This window comes from Pristis pectinata, chromosome 2, assembly GCF_009764475.1.
Source record: "Pristis pectinata isolate sPriPec2 chromosome 2, sPriPec2.1.pri, whole genome shotgun sequence".
Taxonomy (NCBI): Eukaryota; Metazoa; Chordata; class Chondrichthyes; order Rhinopristiformes; family Pristidae; genus Pristis; species Pristis pectinata.
Window position 1 is genome coordinate 74,809,248 of NC_067406.1, and position 21,765 is coordinate 74,831,012.

Here is a 21,765-nt window from a genome sequence, read left to right on the forward strand (position 1 = left end):
ACACTCTGAGAGCACATTTTACATAATCCCACATTCCACTTCCGTATTCAATTTTTTCTCATGATAAACAAGTATTACGTTGCATTTTTATGGCCTTCTCCATCTGAGAGTCTATATTTATGCTTCTATGAATCTGTTCTCTGACCACCCATCACTTGCCTGCAGCATCAAGCCAACTTCCATTCCAGATATTATTACTTAGTTTTTTTAAGCCAACTTACTGACATTGAATTCCAACTGCTACTTTTAGTCCGTTCTCTATCTTATCAATATCACTTGCAGATTCCTTTGGTCTTCTAAAGAATTTAATCTCTCTTCTATTTTGGTTTCTTCTGCAATCTTGACACCACCTTCTCCAAAATAGTGGCCATTCAGCGAGCGGAAAGAGCTCCTGAACTGCACCCAGTGGCATATCCTAATCCAGCTCTAAACTTGAAAAGTCACTCTCAACCCCGGTCTCTCTTCATCCCTTCTAAATTTTTTTTAAATATCGGTTTACCATCCCTTCCCCATTTCCGTAACAGTTAAGCTCCTGTAACAAAACTTCCATAAAGTGCCTTGGCAAAGACTTTCCAACATGTGCACATTTTCTTTTGCAACCATGCCATCAACCTTGCAGCCACATCTGCTTCCTTTGCAAAAGAACTCCACAAGATCTCTGCTATTCTTCAGAGATTCTTCAGAAAATGCATAACATGATGCATAAGTTGCAGAAAAAATATATTCCTTTAAGGTATAAACACCCTAGAGGAAAAGTAGTCCATCTATGGCTGACAAGAGAAATTTAAGATAGCAATATAAATCCAAGGAAAAGGTTTATAAAGCTGCCAGAAATAGCAGTAAATCTGAGGATTGTAAGAGTTTTAGAATTCAGCAATGGAGGACCAAAAAAAAATTGACAGGCATAGGCAAGACGGGACTAAGTGGGCAAGAAACATATTAAATGGACCCCAAGGGCTTCAATAGCTATATAAAAAGACCAATAAGGGGAAATATGGGTCCCTTACAGACACAGAGACAGCAGAATTTATGGTGAGGTTTAAGGAAATGGCAAAGGAAGTGAACCAAGTTGTGTCTGTCTTTAGGGAAGAGACAAAAAAAAATGCCAGCAATATCAGACAACCAAGGATCTAGACAAAAATTAGAAATTGCATCTTCCTGGGCTATAATTTTTTTTTATATTCCAAGAATTTGTTGTTTTTAAGCAAAAGAAACAGTTAAGGTCCCACTCCCAGCAGTCCTATTCCCACAGGTATCTCCGCAACCTGTCTCCTCTCATGTGGCCATCAACTCCACCCTGGTTGTCCTACGCTTACCTACACTCAGGGTAACTTATAGTGGCCAATTAACTTGCCAACCAGCACATCATTGGGGTGCAGGAGGCAACCAGAGTTCACAGGAAGACCATGAAAACTCTGCATAGACAGCACAAGAGTTCAGGATTGAAACTTGAGTAGGTGGAGATATATCAGAATCAGAATCAGGTTTATTATCACTGACATATGTCATACAAGCAGCCTTCACAAGAAAAAACATAAATAAAACATAAATCATACAGTTTTTAGAAGAAAGAACACCATTAAAACAAAAAAAAAAGTTGATTTTAGTGCAGAGTGATCAAAGTGGTCATACTGTTGCTGAACTGTAGTGATTAGAGTTTTGCTGGTTGGTTCAAGAACCGAATGGTTGAAGGGAAGTAGCTGTTCTTGAACCTGGTGGTGTGGGACTTCAGGCTTCTGTACCTCCTGCCTGATGGCAGCTGCGAAAAGATGGCATGGCCCAGATGGTGAGGATCTTTGATGATAGATGTTGCCTTCTTGAGGCAGTGCCTCCTGGAGGTACTACTGATGGCAGGAAGGGATGTGCCGTGATGTATTGAGCAGAGTCCACAGCTTCTTACATTCCTGCACATTCGAATTGCCATACCAGACCATGATGCAACCAGTCAGGATATTTTCAACAGTGCATCTGTCGAATTTTGTTAGAGTGTTCGGCGACAAGCCAAACCTCCTTAACCTCCTAAGAAAGTAAAGACGCTGGTGCACTTTCCTTATGATTGCATCTATATGCTGGGCCCAGGACAGGTCATCCGATACGTTAACACCTGGGAATTTAAAGCAGGTGGGAACCTCAGACAACAGAAGCGAGAATTTGAATATGTCCTTAAATACTTAAATACTCCACACAGATCTTTAGCACTCAACCAGGTACGCCATCTGGACCAGACACCTTTCTTGGGTTCACCCTCTTGAAGGATGCCAGACATCGGCCTCAGAGACTTAAATTACAGGGTCACCCAGAGATTTGGGGGCTCATGTGGGTGTGTCACAGTTCTCCCTATCAAAGTGTGCATGAAAGGCGTTGAGATTATCCGGGAGTGATGGGTCATTGCCACTTATGCTAACCGATCTCGCCTTGTAGGAAGTTATATTGTGCAAGCCCTGCCACAGCATCCATTCTACAGCAGTCTTAGGGCCACTTCCATTAAGCACTGGAGGTTAACAATCAAATCCACATATGGACACAGGCAGGTTTCTGGAGAAAGCAGGTTTGTTTCTGATTTCGTCCCACATTGTAACCCCTCTCCCCATATATCCAACTCTTGTGACGCTTTCACCCTCCCTACCCCTGCAGCAGCTTCCTTTTTTTTTGAATGATAGCCCTCCATTTACACACTCAGTAAAATACATCACCCTCATAAATGCCCAACGATGCCATTCCTTTTAGTGGCAGATAAGCCCTGAGGGTCACATGGCCTACTCCTGCTCCTTTTTCTTAAGGAACTGGGATTGTGGATTCCTGGCAACTACTAACAGCCCTACAGCCAGGGCAGCTAAAGGACTAAGCATACTTTTTACTTCTCTTGCAAGTTTTCTAAATAAATTACCTCCATATGAATCAAGTTTCACGGAGCCCATGTATCCTTTGACACCCACCCTCTGACTGAGGGGATTACACAACCCAAGTTAGGAACCAGTGGTTTACATAAAAGAAAGTGTCAAGCCAGGCAACCCATTTAAATTGTTCAGATGGGTATCAGAGATGTAATTACAGGGATAAAAGGATCAGCTGACTGTTCCCCGATGCAGTGTGAATATTTTCAATTCTTTCAAAAGAAAAATGGATCCACCCCATTTCCATAGTAACTATCGGGCAGAAAAAAGCACAGAATATTTCTTTCTTTACATCTGTTTGATGCGGAAAATCATTCAGTTTTGCACAACTAGCACGAGGTACATTTAATTTCAGTCACTGGCTTCCATCGTAGCATGCACTCTCTGGTTAACTCCTTCACTTCCAGAGATGACTAAAGGACATGTTTACCACTTGTTGACTTTACTGGAAATGAAACTCCAATGTTGCCAATTTACTATTTGCCCATTTACTGCTATTGATATTGGCCAATATTACCCCAATGCCACTCATGAAAGCAAAATTGCACCATTAGACTAATGGATTTCACATTCAACCACCAGCGGACATTGAGCTGCTCAGAATGAGCCAAACTGATGCACTTAATAGCTGGTATAAAAAGACCAAGAATTATATTTACTGCATAACTTTTTAATATTATTATTTTCCCACCAGAACAAAGTAGTTCAGTGGCCTGTATGTTTAATAATTTGGACTCCAACAAAGTTGCAATCGTTTCCTCATTCCTGTGCTAAAGTTGCTGACTCATGCTGACCAAGGAGTGAGATTTCAGAGAGTTAGACCACCTTGTGTCTTATTCTTCCTGTGGGAATCCAAACAATAACAGCAGGTAATTTGATCACAGGTTGGTGGGGGGGGGGGGGGGTTGGTGGGCAGTGGGTGGTAGTAGGGAGATGATTGGGTCATACAACCAAACCCAATCCTGCCTTCATCTGTTTATACATGCTCAACTGCTTATGAGGGCCACTGAGCAGTAATCGAGAGTGAATGAGAAAAACTGGTTTAAATTAGTTTAAGCATTCCCAGAACTGCACTGGCTGAGATGAATTACCACAACGCAAATCAATCCAGTAACTTCCCTGGTGTGTGTGTGTGGCTTTGTCCAATCTTGGGCACAATTAAACCATCAAGTACCATCCCAACAAACTAACACATGGGGGAAAATGCAAAACAGCCAACCATATTAAACATTAAATTAATATTATCATGCAGGTGCATTCATTACCCAGACTTATTCTTCTGATTACAAATTCCATTGTCTCCATTTATCACAGATATTAGAATCATAAGATATGCTAACAGGACAAGAATATGGTGTTGAGGTGGAAAATTGGCCATGATCTTCTTGAATGATGGAGAAGACTTGAGTGGCTGAATGGCCTACTCCTATTCCCATTCCTTATGTTCTCAACACAAATGTGCCAGTCTGTAAACATACCCGAAACTGGATGGAAGTGATGCATCCCACTACTGTCAGGAAAGTGAAATTACACATGAGTAATATACAGAAGCAACACATACAAAATGCTAGAGGAACTCAGCAGGTCAGGCAGCATCTATGGAGGGAAATGAACAGTCAACATTTCGGGCCAAGATTCTTCACTGGGACTGTCCTGATGAAGGGTCTCAGCCCAAACGTGAGAAGTGGAAATAGGAAGTTATTCTGAGCTGAATCACACTGAACTGACCTGCCACCTGGATTCAGCCCTTGTTATCACCCCATGCCCATCCGAACACAGTACAGGTGTATGGGTAAAACTACCTTAAGTCTCCCCATCCCAGAGTCAGGTGGTAAAGGGTAGTGGCCTTCATAGAAATTTGCTTTAAATAATTTTAAAAATTTACAAAATAATATTAAGAACATGTTAAAAAACTTAATAGTTTAAAACATGAAAATCAAGTAGGTAATAAAAAACTAGTGGGTAGAAAAACGAAGTTTAGTTTTTTCTTACTTGCTCGATTTTCATGTTTTAAACTATTAAGTTTTCTTTAACACGTTCTTAATAAGCAGAGAGAGATTTCGTGGTGATATACTGTGGAGAGACAGATGCGTCTTACTGCTCATCCTGGACTATGTAATCCAGGCACAAACCTGGATGTAATGCGGAGCTTGGTCCAGATCATGCTAGGCACAATTCAGTCCCCATTTAAAGCTACACATTCTGCACATACATGTTTATACATTCCTACTGGGGCATGTTGTAGGTAGCTGAGTGGCTGAATAATGGCGATTGATATATCCCAGTGGGAATGTATAATGAAATATGGGCAGGATGTATGGGAGATCTGGGAGACCTGATGGTGAATGAGAAACTTACCCAAATCCTCTTGTCACCAGCTACCTTTGCACTAGGTGCTCCCAGCAAAGATATCCCAACAGTGATCTCCCAACCATAGCAGCCCCATCACAAATCTCCTCAACCTTTGCAGCCAACCAACACCCCCTTCCTCCCCACAGGTTCATGTTCGACATCCTGATCTCTGCTTGCAAGTATGCAGCCTCCTCTGTCTACATCAGACTCTATGATCTACACCAACATCTGCAAGGGCCCCCCATTACTGGGAACACGACAGCCTCTCTGCACCCAACCCACCCCCTACTTTGCTCTGAATCTCTTCGGATGAAATGCCAAACCCAGTCTTTGGAGAGGAGTGGTGGATGGCACATTTTCAAGTCTGTTTTGAGTTTTGGTGTGGTGGGCTATGAATGACACAGTCATTGCTCCACGACATTAACACCATTCCAGCACATCCTTTAGAATGCACTGGCATTTCTATACAATGCAAAGCCATCTTGAACAAAGTAATTGCCTTTCTAAATATATTGGTTCATTCTTATTTTAAAAAGTGTCTTCAAAACAATGGCACGTTTGCCATAATAATTTAATTCTTAAATGTTACCCAATTTGCTAAACAATTAGACTTTTTTTTAATTTAGCAGAAATGAGGTCAGAGTAGATAGAAACCATCCTAAATTTGTTGTACAAAGCTCCCATTATAATATGTTTTTGCTTTTAGATATTCTGGCAAGAGCTCTATTACAGTCAGTGTGGAACTCAAAACCAGTTAATATAGATACAGTATCTGACAAGAGCTACTGTGCTAGTCCACACAAAGGTCAATTGTATTGGTGAATGGTCCTAACGTCAACGGAATGGATGGCTGGAAATGCTACGATGATTATAACTCCCTCTCATTTAATTCAGCAATCAAAATTGAGGACAACAAATGTCAATCCTCACCATGTTTAGTTGGAAACCATTTGGTATCACATTTACCTCTCTGGCTAAAATCCATCAGAGAGACGTCTGGATAGTTCTAGTGCAGGATTAGATGGCATCTAACAGGGAGACTGTGCTACAAATAGCTTAAAAATTGTCCAGAGCACATACAGTGAGCAGGCAAGTATTATACTGGTGGCCCTCAAACTGGACAAAACTATGCATAATGAAAGCTCCACTTGCTGATATCAAACAGAGTTAATTTTAATGTTAAGTACTCAGCAAGACAGTTGCCATGTGGTAGCATCAAAAAGATGAAGTGTTTGAAATGTTCCTGTCCTTGAACATAATAAACTTGCTTTGGTCATAACTGTACTTTCTCAGTGCACTTTGGATATCGAACCCAAGTCACTTTGCCATTTGGTTTGCTGTGCTGTCTACAACTGTCAACAAATGTTACTAATTTAATAGAATCTTTTAAGAGAGATATTCCCCTTTGGCCACCAAAGTGCCTCACCTTGTGAGCTTTTCCAGTGGTTCCACAGATCTCTCACAGTGATGTGTTTATCTTCCTTATGGAATGTAATGCCTTTACTGGTAGGATCTTTGTCTTTCATATCTTCTTTGATGAACTGCAGGAAAACAAAACAAGAACAAAGAGAGGCTTTAAAGCAGATAATATGGGGCCAAAAAACAATTTGTTCTGGGCGCTTTATTTGTTCATGCTCAGGTGAAGTACGGAGAAATGATTAGCTGAAGGAAGGACGGTGCTGGGTTTGAAGAGAATTCCAGCTAAAATGAGGAAAATGCCCAATGGATCTGTACCATTACTATGTAAATATAAGCATTTGTTTATAAAATTTTAATATCCATAAGCGACTATATTTGCAGCCTTTATGCAAAGTAGTTACATTTGCAGATGGTTGGGGCAAGAAGGGCGATGGAGGGGTAGGAAGGATTGAAAACTCCTAAGCAACAGCCAAGATCTTATAATGACAACTCAAGTGTTTTTGAATGAACTAATAAATTAAAACAAATACAGAAAATTGCTTAAAAGATAATGTGATATACAGGTCAAGCATTATCTGGAATGAGTATGTAGTTCTTATTACTATAACATAAGGGAGGATTCTGAGTTCAAGCAGCAGGGCAAAACGATTGATACTCTAATCATTGTTTTTAAGACAAAACCAGATTAAGTTTAAATACATCAAGTCTGATTTACATTTAGTTTCACCTCACACTGTTGCGTTTACTGAAAATTCTGCCATCAACCTATCTGCCTCCCCTGCCACAGGGTCATCCAGTGGGGGAGCAAGATTACTGTTGTTCCTTCATGTACTTTTTTTTATAAAAATTAAACTATGAATACATTAGTAATTTTTGGTATTTTGTTTTCTTATTACATTGAATCATGGAACTGTTAGAGGACCGGAATCTACTTGGCCCATTGAGTTTATAAGCAGAGTAATACTGTCAATCCAATCCGCTGTTCTTTATCCACAGCCTTAAAAAGTATTTTCTCTCAAATGCCTGATTATTTTCCTTTTGAAGACACTGGTTGACCCTATCAGCAGTGAATTCCCATTCCTATCCATTCTCTAAGTTTCCCTCAAATCCAACTTGTATCTTCTGTCCAAAATTTTAAATCTTTGTCCCCTGGTCCTTGAACCATCCATTTATGGGACTCATCTCCCTCTACTTACCCCATCTAATCCTGGCATAATCTCACACACCTCCATCAAGGCAACTCCAAAAATAACAACAGTTTAACCATACAGCTAAAATCCAATATCTCAAAAACCATTCCAGTAGTTTTTTTTTCTGCACCCCTTCAAGGACACGGGAACACAAAAAAAAAGGAGTAGCCTACCAGGCCCATCAAGCCTGCCCCACCGTTCAATATGATTGTGGCTGATCTATGTTGGCCTCAACTCTTCTTCTGTGACAATTCCCCATAACCCTCAATCTTTCAAATATTTATCTAGCTCCATCTTAAATATATCCAATGATCTGGCCTCCACTACCCTCGGAGGGAGACAATTCCAGAGATTCACTACCCTCTGAGAGAAGACATTTCTATGCACCTCAGTTTCAAATAACCAGCAGCTTACTTTGTAACTATGTCCCCTTTCTCGTGACTTTCCCCCTGGTGAAAACCTACCCTGTCAAGCCCTGTTAGGATTCTGCATGCTTGACTAAGTTCACCTCTCATTCTTCTAAACTGCAAGGAATACAGACCCTATGTGATGGACCTTCACATCCTTCTCTACATGTAGCAACCAGAATTAAATGTATTACTCCAGTTGCACTCTAAACAGTGCCTAGTACAGGTTCAACAAGACCTTCCTTCTTTGGAACTCTGTGCCTTTAGTTAATGAATCCCAGAATCCTCTATCCTTTAATACCCAACTCCCTCAAGATGTTCTACCATTTTCATGGATTTCTGCACTTGTACAGCCATGTCCCTCTATTCCTCTTTAGGACTGTGTCATTTGGTCCATATTGTCTCTCCGCCTTCCTTCTGTCAAGATGTATTACTTAACACTTCTTTTTGTGTAATTTCATCTGCCATTTTTTTTGCCAGTTCAGCCAGCATATCACTGACTTACTGGTTATAACTATCCTGAAAATTGTAGGTGAAAATGGACCAGGCCTAATAGCATGCAAATGCATTTTAAACTGGAGGAAACTACAGCAAAACCAAAACACAAAAAAAAACATAAAGATTCATAGGATAGGCCAAATCTGTGAAGCAGCTCAAAACTGGCCAATGAGGAACAGCAAAACCCACACATGTAAAACTCAGTAAAATAATTTAAAAACAGACCAATGAGAAAATTAGGAATGCACAAGTTTTCAACCAACTGAACACTCACACTCACACACACACACACACACACACATGTATGAACATGCACAGATCCACACTGTGAATGGAATCTTTTAAAATGTTCAGTTTTTTTTTTGAACAGTAACACTAGACGCTCTATTCCAATGTGTGACATAATATAAACTGCCATATTAAAAACAAAGTACTTTGGCAGAAGGGAAGATCGATACCAATCTGTATGGAAAATAATAGGCGTCCCTACAATGTAGAATATTTGCTAAAACCTTCAGTGCCTCTTTCAGACTGAAATTTTCCATTTTACACCAAGATCACATTTTCTCCTGAACAGATTCTGATACTCTGCCTTCAATTAGAATTAGAACTACTCTGTTCACTTCAATCTTCATGAGAAGGTATATTAAAAATAAACATTAATGATGGCCCACAGCAGCTCAGTGGGTAAGGGCTGAGAATAGAACTAAGCAGGTGGATATCCTTGGTAGTTTCCAGTCTGTTTAGAGTAGTTCTCAGTCCCTGAGAATCCACTTCTTTCACTTGAAGTTCTCTTATCCCCTTGTCAGACCAGATACAGTTGTGGTATCTACAGATACAACTGTCCACCAAGTTTAGCAGAAGAATAACAAAAATCACTTAGCGTTCCTATGAACCAGTGATGCCTGGATGTAAAGTATGGAAGTATGGACAAAGCATGAGGAGCTTCAGTTCAGTTGTGGCATTACCCCAAGGCTGAATCCGTTGCTGACACTCATTTTCAAGGCCACTCCACTGGATTATTTACTAATGGTACTGGATGGAGATCTACCAGCTTTTGAGGAACCATGCAGCATTTATTACCTTCAGAAGTGGAAGGGAGTAAACCATACAGATGATTGGAACAATGTACAGACAGGAGAACTTAAGGTGAATCAAGTGGTTTAAAGGTATTGGTATTGGTTTATTATTGTCACTTGTACCGAGGTACAGTGAAAAACTTGTCTTACAACCCAATCGTACAGGTCAATTCATTACACAGTGCAGTTACATTGAGTGAGTACAGAGTGCATTGATGTAGTACAGGTAAAAACAATAACAGTACAAAGTGTCACAGCTACAGAGAAAGTGCAGTGCAATAAGATGCAAGGTCACAACAAGGTAGATCGTGAGGTCAAGAGTCCATCTCATTGTATAAGGGAACCTAAGTCCTGCTGTACTTTATGCTGATTAAGTAAATCTCAGTGGTTTCATGATATCATTGTATAAAGGTGCATTCATACTGCAACTGTGACACTGACACAAAGTGGCTTTGCAGCATTGCTAAATAAACTCTAATAATTATCATAACTAACTGTAAGGTATATTTTGACAGTGGGATCGTTCTACTTTGTGGGTTTTAAAACGGTAACTAAGATATGAAGGCAAAGAATGCGCTGTTCGAAGTGCTCGAAATCCCCTTGTGCTAATACAACCCAGGGCAATTACATTAAGCAACAGATGTACACAAGATCCCACTGCACTGCTTGCTATTAGAAGCCTGTGGCTTCTGAATCTTAAACTATTAACTCCTCTGCATATTCAACTTCTGCACTTTAATAACCCTTCTGTGGTTTGCACTTTCTTTATACCTGGATGGAGCTTTGGATAAATTTGTGAAATACAAGAATATTCGCATAGCTGAAATGGCTACACATTGACTTTCCTCACATAATCAATTAGTGAAATGATATCATGAAGCCACTGAGGTTTACTAATCAGCATAAAGTACAGCAGGACTTAGGTATACTGCAAAACGGAGTCTTGTGTCTGTATTTGGCAGGTGCAAGAGATCTGGATCACACAGAATTAGAGTATGAAGGAACACTACAATGTTTTCAGAATTATTTCATGTTCTAGGACAGGTAGAGTCCCAAATGCCATGGCATTTGGGACTCTACCTGTCCTAGAACATGAAATAATGTTGGCATGTATATGTGAATCAATTCTTTGGATAAGTAACCCAAGGAGGGTCTGAAAAGATACAAGTCATAGAGTTATGCAGCACGGAAACAGGCCCTTCAGCCCAACTCGTCCATGCTGACCAAGAAGTCTATCCAAGCTCGTCCAATTTGCCTGTGCTTTGCCCACATCCCTCTAAACCTTTTCTATCCATGAACCTGTCCAAATGTCTTTTAAACATTGTAATTGTACCCACCTCTACAGCTTCCTCTTACAGCTTGCTCCATATACCCACAACCCTCTATGTGGACAAAGTCGCCCCTCAGGTCCCTTTTTAAATGATTCCCCTCTCACCTTAAATTTACATCCTCTAGTTTTAGACTCCCCTACCCTGGGTAAAAGACTGTGACCATCCACCCTATCCACACCCCTCATGATTTTATGCACCTCTACAAGGTCACCCCTCCGCCTCCTATACTCCAGGGAAAAAACTCCCAGCCTATCCAACCTCTCCTCTTAACTCAAGCCCTCCAGATCGAGTAACATCCTTATGAACCTTTCCTGCCCCCTTCCCCACTTAATAACATTCTTCCTACAGCTGGGCAACCAATATTCCAAGTGTGGTTTAACCAATGATTTGTACCATTGCAACATGCTGCTTGAAATTATTATCATGGGGCAGAGATGTGGTAGTGCTCTGTGTAAAGTCAGTTTGCTTGATGTCCCCAGTTCATTGGCCTGATCTAAAGAAGGTCTGGCATCAAACTCACGAGGGCCCTTGTCACCTCTGGTGGGGCTATACTTTACGTCTCAAGTCCATAAATATCAAAATCGACCCTATTGCCATTTTTGTCAGCCAGTGTCAGCATGTGGCTTTAGAGTCACACATAATTTGTTAAGTGCTAAGCAAAGCCCCAGTTCTTTTGCAAAATGCAACAGCTCTGAAGAGCAGCACAGGGGCGGCACGGTAGCATAGCGGTTAGCATAACGCTATTACAGCGCCAGTGATTGGGGTTCAATTCCCACCGCTGTCTGTATGGAGTTTGTACGTTCTCCCCATGACTGCGTGAGTTTCCTCTGGGTGCTCCGGTTTCCTCCCACATTCCAAAGACGTACAGGTTAGTAGGTTAACGTGGGTGTAATAGGGCGGTGCGGGCTCATTGGGCTGGAAGGGCCTGTTACTGTGCTGTATAAATAAACTTTTAAAGTTGTAATGCTTTTAATTTTCTGCAGTTACCATACCATGGTCTCTGCAAGTGAGGGATACATTTTATTTTTTTCAATGCCAGCTTCTATAGAGACTTGTGTTTTTTTAAAAAAGTTGCAATCTCAATTCTAGTGCAAAAACATTATATTGCACTTCCTTAAGTACTTCCACTTTAGGAATTTGAAACCTTATTAAACAGCGATGCACTCCAATAATTCCATATCCTGAGGGAATTGTTAAAGACATCCTTATCACAATCAGTCACACCACCCAGGTATGTTCAAAGTGACCTGGTTACAATCAATTTCTTTGAACTGCATTATTCTTTACACAGGCAGAATTGTTGTGAGATCCTACAATAAGATGAAAAACCACACAAGCTATTTTCTTGCAGCTATTTTAAGAAAGGAATGTTGATGAGGAAAACAAGAGAATTCTTGCTCTTGTAACAGTACTGTTGAATCTTTTCCATACACCTGAAGTACCAGACAAGACCTCAATTTATTCCCTCTGAATGGTAATACCTCCAAAATTCTGCACTACTAGACTATAATCCTGAATTTCCGATTCAGAGCCAAGAGTCCTAGTAATGGAGCCAAACCAACAACTTGCTGTAAATACACTTAATCCAAGGAAATGGTGTTTTTGTATATGTACATTATTATCATTCTCGTAAGCCTTCTAATTTTGTTTATAAAACTGCTCTGATTTCACCATGTGCCTCCAAGGTTTGGCTATTTCCAGCAGTGGAGGAGGAAAGGGACTCTAAAATAGATTCAAATGTTCAGTGGGAGGGAATTAAATGAGCCTGCAGAAACCAAGTCTCCAGAAAGAAAAAGACAATTATATAACAGGGAAAGCGAGAGTCTGTTTGCATCTCAGCAACAAATTCAATGGGAATGCACACATCCACTCACAAGGGCAGGACTAGCATCCCTCGGCACGTGAAAGGGGGTTATAGGGGATGGAGAAAGAGAGAGAAGGTGTAATGTCATCCACATCAGTCCATCGCCTACATAGCACTAGAAGTTCCAAAATACTTAGTAAAAGTTTGACACAAGCTATAAAGAGAATGTAATACTCAATGCATTCCAACGTGGTAAATCAGGATCATTAGCCTCACAAGGGCATCCTCACTCATGCACCGTGCACAGATTCAATAGAGACATTACCATGACTTCAGGGAAGCATCAAAATCATTCTTTACAAGGGCGTTATTGGAATCATTGCCTGGAGACTCCAGTACTCCCACAAGAATGGTGGAGCTCTTTCGACCACTGGCCCTCTGAACAAAGATTCTGTCCTACCTCAGAACTTAATACCAGCCAGGAGTTGCACACTGTTGTAGCCAAATATGTGGGGCCATTCCCTTTTTCAAGGGGGTGGGACATCTGAACCCAGTTGCAGGGAATGGAGGAGTCAGGGAAGACATTCAAAACAATTAGGGAGGAAGGACTGGTAGGTTTCTCAGTGTGGACAGGATGCAAGCAGATAGTCAAATAAAGGACATCAAGAGCAACAGGATGATGGTGGTGGTGTTGGGGGTTTGCATTTATCCCTGCCTCTCCCCAAAAAATACTGCTGCTCCCCATTTTCCATTTTTCAAGCTTTTGTTTCCTCCTCCCATCCCACCTCCACAAGCACCCTGTGATTTTATTTTTAGTGCATAGATTATTCTCCCATTCATCCCTCAATTAGGAGCTGTTTGAGGGGGGTGGGGAGGGAGGGAGTTGTTGGGGAACCACCCAAGGGTGTAGGCAACTACTTTCTTTAGCTGCCAGTCCTACCAGTTCAGCGTTGTGCCATGAATCCCATGTTATCCCAGCGGTGCCACATGACAGGGTTCCCAACATAACATGGTCCACACTCCTTGCAAAGTTCCATAAGGAATGCTGTACAGAGAATAACATGATCTCATCTGCCCCTGGCATGGAAAGCACATCAGTCACAATGGTGGCTAATAACAGGAAGTGTCCAGTCGAATTTTCAGAGTGACATGTAACCACCCAGAAGTGGCTAGAAAGGTTTGTAATTCTTACGTCGCTTAAAGGGATGGGGGAGCAATGTTCCCCTTGGCTGGGGCGTCTAGAACCAGGGGTCTCATTCCCAGATTAAGGGGTTGGTCATTTCAGGGCTGAGATGAAAAGGGATTTCTTCATTTGGAAGGAAGTGAATCTACACAAGAAGACCGTGGAGGACCTGTCTCCCAATACATTCAAGGTGGTAACTGATAGGCTTTGAGTACTAGAGATTTAAAGGAGTCAGTGTTAGTGTAGAAAGGTGATACTCAGGTTAAAAAAACAAAATCTTATTGAATGGTGAAGCAGATATGAGGGGCTTAATAACCCACTCCTGCTTCTATTTCTTATTTCTTTTGTCTCGATAGCTGGAACTTCTGTTCTTGTTTTGCTAGATTTTTTAAATGCTCTCAAAAGGTGTTGTTTATCACTCCTCATATACTCAGGAAACAGATATTAAAACTGCCAACAGTTACTGCAATAAAGCAATGAACTGACAAAGCTCAGTCTGAGCCCTTCATTGTCTAATATCATGTAGCAAGCCAGTCAAACAAACTGCAAAAAGAGAATCTTAGGTAACAGGTTTCCTGTGTAGTCTACTGTATAAATGGATGGTATCCAGTGTACTCACAGGTATTTTTGCCAGGGCATTGACGCATGAAGCAAAATACACAAATACATGAAAATGACTCATTTGATGACTAGAAATTTTGTATGTGATTTACACTAGCTCACCCAACATCAGCCTTTATGCATTTGTTCCCACTGTATTTGTGGGAGGCTATATTAACACACCAACTCCCAATTGTGCAGATACACACAGCTGGGTAAAATTATTGCAGATAAAAGGCATTTCACCGACAGCAATCGGGAAAGGAAGAAAATGAGCTGACTGCTATCAGACCTGAGGTTCTCCTTACACTGAAGGCAAATATATAGGACAGAACTTCTGAGTACTTCAATTAGCAGAATAAACAGATGTCAACAGAGAAAAAAAACTTTTCTCCCCAAATCAGAATTCTTTCAAGTGACTAAATCAACAAATTGAACTCTCTTCTGGCTACGAAGCAATCAACATATTTTGCTGAAATCTCTGCAGTGTCAATCCTTTGTTCTACGGAGAAGGCCTGTCGGTTAATGTCCTTCCCATCTCTATATATTCTGAGGAGATTTGATTGGTACATCAGCGATGACTATGAGGAGTTGCCTGCTATTTGGAATCCAGAAGTAAAATCTGGAGATCTGCAGGCACTGCTGTATGTTTTATCTAAAATTGTTTCTGACAGGAGCAATTGGTTCTGCAGAATGGATGAGGTCAGAAGGAATTCTCCAAAAAGAGACTCACTTTACTCAGTAGAACTGTTCTGTGTCAGATAGTTCCTGCTTCATGAGGCTGAATGCAATCATACTCAAGGGAGCTGTCTGATGTCAAATTATTAGAATTGTTCAGAATGTGTTATTAAAACAAAAATTCAATTAGAGGATTAAATCACTAGATATCTTCCCTTATAAGACGATAAGAAAATGCAGAGATTATAATTGTTAATACCCAGTCTTGGAAGCTATAAACCTTCACACTGGCAAACTGTAGTTCAGAATGAGGCTGGCTGAGATGGTTCTGCTCCCATGACTATGATTGCATTCAGCCTCATGAAGCAGGAACTATCTGACACAGATCAGTTCTACTGAGTAAAGTGAGTCTCTTTTTGGAGAATTCCTTCTGACCTCATCCACTCTGCAGAACCAATTGCTCCCGTCAGAAACCATTTTAGATAAAACATACAGCAGACAGATCCTTTGATGATTATTTTATGTTTCTTACAAATGCACATTTTTTTCTACAGCTCCCTTCCAATTTTAGAAAGTGTTATAGAGCCATACAACATGAAAGCAGGCCCTTTGGCCTATCATGTCCATGTCAAGTACCCATCTATACTAATCCCATTTACCAGCACTTGGTCCATAACCTTCTCTGCCATGGTGATTCCAGTCCTCATCAAGAAACTTCTTGAAGTGAGTTAACTCATTTCCAGTGTTCTTTTTTTTAATACTATTTACAAATTGCATCATCACCCAGACAGTCACTTATTCAAGTTTGTATTAAATGCTCCAAATGAATTCCACCAATAATAAGAAAATAAACTTTGTGACCGAGGATATGATTTTCTACTGAAATCTAAACAACTAGAGTGGTCAGTGTGGTTGTTGCAGAAGAAAGTATTTATTATTGTGAACATAGGAGACATTTAATCCCGTTGGACTGCATTTGTTTTCTTAGAAACTCAATAAATGTGGAACCCACAATCATCTATCTCACAAGTGCCACTGTACCCACAGCAAATGGAACCAAAAGGGAAAAAAGGACTAAGTTGAGAGAATGAATGAAAGAAGTTTGCAGTTCTATTCCTCCTTCCACAATCTCTGAACATGCTGAATTATTGTACAACCAATGAAACACTTCTGAAGTGTAGTCACTGTGGCAATATAATGTGGCAAAATACACTGTGGCAATATATTTAGTTTTGTAATTGATAGTAATTTTATGTCTTCGCACTGTACTGCTGCCACAAAACAACAAATTTCAATTCATCTAAGTCAGTGATAATAAATCTGATTCTGATTTAATGATTAAGTAAAAGTAAAAACATAATCGCATTTATAGTGTCCTTTGCCATTTCAGGACTTCATTAGAAATTTTCCTCCCAATCAAATTTATCTAGTGTAGTTACATGAGTGAAGGAAGAGGAGCAAACTACTTGCCCACAGCAAGCTCTAATATATAACAATGTGTTAACGACCAACCCAATTATCTGCATCAGGAATGTTGGTTGAGGGGTAAATATTGGCCAAGACACTCCCAAGATAACTCCCCTACTCTTCTTCAAAAAGATGGCATGGGATCTTACATCCATATGAGAGAGCAGATAGGGCCAAGTTTAACACTTAACTCAAAAGGTGGTGCCACCAACAGTACAGCTCTCCCTCAGTATTGCATTGCAATTTCAGCTTATTGTGCCTAAATCCCTGGAGAAGGGCTTGGACTTACAACATCTATTAGGAAGACAATGTAAGAGTGCTAACAACTTTGCCTCCGACACTGTGTTCATAAAGTCTTGATACAAATCAAGTGTGACAACAGAAGATGTACACTGATCCAACAGCAGATAAGAGAGGCATATCTGGATAATGTGTACATCTATTTTAGTTACTGTTTAAAAGTCATATATTCAATATTTACTTTTATGTAATATTTTGGCAAAACATACGTCAATTTGAAAGCAGAGATGGTTAAAGCGTTAAGAATTTTTATGCAGTACAGGCTATGAAATGCAAAATTAAGTTAGCACTGCAAGGCCAGTGGCTGGAGGGTGTAATTATTGCATCTAAGATAAGATTTCTTTACTAGTCACATGTACATCGAAGCACACAATGAAATGATCTTTTGTGTAGAGTGTTCTGGGGGCAGCCCGCAAGTGTCACCACGCTTCCAGCGCCAACATAGCATGCCCACAACTTCCTAACCTGTACGCCTTTGGAATGTGGGAGGAAACCGGAGCACCCGGAGGAAACCCACGCAGACACGGGGAGAACATAGAAACTCCTTACAGACAGTGGCCTGAATTGAACCTGGTTCGCTGGCGCTGTAATAGTGTTATGCTAACCACTACACTACCGTGCCTGCCCATATCAATTAAGGTGCATCTCAATAACTCAAGTTAAGAAAAATCACAAGAACCATACCATCTTTGTGACTTGGTGAGAACCTCAATAGAACCCCTAGGTCCGATAATTTTTTTTTAATCGGGCAAAACTCTAGTTGCCACGATCCATAGCTGTTGCTGGAATTTTACTTTTTCCAATTCTCTTCCGCACAGATCGGCTCGTGCTCCCTAAGAATCTTGTTCCCATTCCAGTTTTGTGGATTCTAGGGTGCCTGATGAGGCCAATGCGGGAACTGCGCACTTGAGCAGACGGGCCGGGAGATGGGTGGATGGGTCATTTGTGAGGTGGTGCGCTCCTTCTGCCACTCATACAGGGGCGGCCTGTGTACTCCTGATTCATAGCCGAGGTTCTCAACACTTATCCCCAATGGTCCCACTCAATTTTGAGCAGTCTTGGGCCAGAGGTTCCCAGGAGTCAATGAGGCTATGGTATTTTTCCAAGGAGCCTCTGACCACATCATTGAATCTTTTTCTCTATCCATCTGGTAAACTCTTCAGATGATATAGCTCAAAATAGTGTCTGCTTCAGGAGTCTGATGTCGGGTATGCAAACGTCATGGCCTGCCTAACATAGCCTACTGAGTATAACTAGGGCCTCAGTGTTGGGGACGTTAGCCTGGCAGAGGACACCAATGTTGATTCACTTATCCTTCCTCTGAAGTTGGATGACGTTGTGGAGGCAGTGGTAGCATTCATCCAGTAACTTGAGATGTCTGCTGTAGGTCGTCCAGGTCTCGAGAAACATAGGGGATGGCAAGTTGCACTACTACCTGATAAGACCAAGAGCTTTGTACCAGGTCGGAAATCATCACCGTTACATACCCTTTTCCTCAAGTGACCAAAGATTGTGCTGGTGATGTGCAAATTGACGGTGATGGCGAATTTCATCATCAACATCTGCCTTTGTAGAAAGTTGGATCCCAAGATACGGAACATGGACCACGTTTTCCAGAGCCTTGCCATGAACCTTTAGTGTTGAAGGGCAGCGAGGTGCAGCAGGAGCAAGTTGACGGAGCACCTTTATCTTTGGGCGTTGAACGCAAGGCCCACCTTCTTGTATGCTTCAGAGAAAGCGTCGATGATACCTTAGAGCTTGGCCTCCGAGCATATGCAAACGCAGGTGTCATCTACATAATGTAGCACAACTACTGATGCTTGGGAAACCTAGTTCTGGAGCGTAATTGTCACAGGTTGAACATTATACCTCAAGATGGAAGGAATCCACATGGTGATTTGAGGAACAGCTCTTCAGCCACTGGGAGGAGGCAATTGGGAAGGATCCTGGGGACAACTTCCCTGTGGCAGACAGCAGGGATATCTCTTTATACTTACCACAGCCAGACTTGCCTGCTTTCCTTAGATGGTCATGATTAAGGCATCTCCAAGGTCCCTGGAATATCCTCCACTTCCCAGGTGGGGGCGACGAGGCCGCAGAATTGTAGGCAAAGTTCTTCACTGCCGGGTTTTAGGACTTCGATAGGAAACGTCACCCACTGCCAGGAGGAGCTAGTTATTTTTTAAGTTGGGATACGACCTTCTCAACGTTCATGTTGCTAAGGAGTGGCGACAAGGCTGGGACCGATGGTTTCTGTGGGTTGGAGTCAGTTGTACTCAAGTCAACGTAATAGTCACAGATGAAGAAGTCTTCAAAATGTTCCATCCAGCAGGTGCTGACTGCTTCTCTGTCCCTGACGAGTTTGTCCCTGTTCTTAGCTCTCAGTGAGGAGGGGCCTTTGATATTTGGGCCACGGATATCGTTTACTGCTGAAAAACCTATGTACGTCATGGTACTCTTTTAATAGGCTTACAATTCATTGTTTATTAAAGGTTCTTTTACAGAGTCTCTCGCTCTCTCTGGAAAGTGCCTGGGTGAGCATTCCGAAAGTGTAGTGGTGCACAGAGACAAAACCAGAAAATGTTAGAAACACTCAGCAGGTCAGGCATCATCTGATTTGGGAGTTCTCTTTTCAAAACTGGCTATCAGTACCAGCAAAGATGGCCCACAGTTCTTCCCTACAGAGACCATGAGTTGAGTAAAGTTTTGCTGGATATCCTTAACATCTGAACATCAATGTGAGTTTAAACAAATTCCTTCAGAAACTGGAAGAGGGCGTCCTAGTCATACACCTGTCATTTTAGAGGAACAGAATCCATGTTCAGTGCTGTGTTTGTACAACTACAGCAACCACTCAAAGCCCAAGGTCTTTTTCCAGTTTGTAGGCACACCTGAAAGCACTTATTTTGATTGAAAATCTAGTGTACGTCTTGTGATACCATCTGACAGACAGCAATGAGTTAGTCTTGGATGCAGTGGAAATCCACCACATTGCTTTTTAGGCAAAAGCTAAGAAATGGGAACACTAGGCCATCGGGCCCTTCAAGCCTGATCTACTGTTTACCAAGACCATAACTGATCTTGTACCTCAGGGCCATTTTCCAGCACTATCCCTTGATTCTATTACTATCCAGAGATCTATTGATCTGTGCTTTGAATAGACACAACAACTGAGCCTCCGCAGCTCTCTGGAATAGAGAATACCAAGGTTCACCAGCCTCCGAGTGCATCCAATCTATCAAGCCCTTTAAGAATTTTGGATGTTTTCATGAGGCCTCTTCTCATTCTTCTAAACTCTGGAGAATACAGTGCCAGTCCACTCAATCCCTTCATCATGACGCAACACTCACCAACCTGCTCCAACTGGGTGCTAGTACTGAATGTGCACAGCACAGGCTTTCAATCCACTGACGTATTTCTTCATTCACTTCCTCATGCTGGAAACTCAACACTTTCTTTAAAGCTGAACAAAATCTCATTGCAAATCTATTAACCTTGGTCATAAAAATGCATCAGTCAACAGAAAGCCCAAAACAGGTAAAAGTGAAAACCCAAGTACTGTTGGTCTCTGAATCATTAAAATAAAAAGAGATAATGCCAGAAATACTTCACACAGTCAGGCAGCAACTGTGGAGAAAAAAATAAATGAGCTAACATTTCAGCTTGATGACCTCTCTCAGAACTGGAAAAAACTGTGGATAAACAGGTTTTAAGATGTAAAGGGGACAGAGAACAGAAAGGAAAATGTGTTATAGGATAGAAGACAGGAGAGGAGAAATGATAATAGGGGCGATGGAGCACAGAAAGGTAACTGAAGTCAAGAGGATAAGTAGACACAGAATGATTATCTTAAATTACCAAAGGCGTTTTGAATAATTGCCAAAAATAGTTACTATCCAGATGTGTTGAACTCAGTGCTGAGTTCAGATAGCTGTAATGTGCCAAGTCAGAAGATGAGTTACTTTACTAACGTTGCACTCCTCAAGTTTATGTTAAGCTTCATTGGAACAGTGAAAGATCAAAGGCAGAAAAGGTCAGAGTAGAAGCGAGATGGAGAACTAAGGTGACAGGCAGACTGGAAGCTCAGGGTGATGTTTGTCACCCATTCTGTACGTTTGGTCTCCATAACAAAAAGGATGCCACATCACGAGCAGCAGATACATTGACAGCAGATGGTTGCTTCACCTGGACCCTGACATGGAAAGGGAGCAGGTAAAATGGCAAATATTGCATCTCCTGTAATTACACAGGAGGGGTTGGCAGAGTTGAGGCAACTCACCCCGCTCTTCTCGGGCACCACGGTGTATAATTGCTGCCCTCTAGAAGCAGGTGGGAACCTCACACCGCAGCAGTGAGAGGCTGAAGATGTCCTTGATCACTCCAGTCAGCTGGTTGGCACAGGTTTTCAGTACCTAGCCAGATACACCGTCAGGTAGAATCTCAGATGGTGACAAGAAGGCATACAGAAGTGAGATAAAATCGGCTGGTTGAGTGGTACTGCAGCAACCTCACACTCAATGTCAGCGAGACCAAGGAATTGATTGTGGACTTCAGGAAGGGGAA

General features: G+C 41.4%; 1 protein-coding gene across 1 annotated transcript in view; it reads right to left on the minus strand.

The window, feature by feature from the left end:
* stim2b (stromal interaction molecule 2b) overlaps positions 1–21,765 on the minus strand; it is a 126,007-nt gene that overhangs the window by 32,227 nt on the left and 72,015 nt on the right. The window contains 1 exon segment of the mRNA XM_052040400.1: positions 6,673–6,787. Coding sequence (XP_051896360.1) covers positions 6,673–6,787 — 115 coding nt within the window.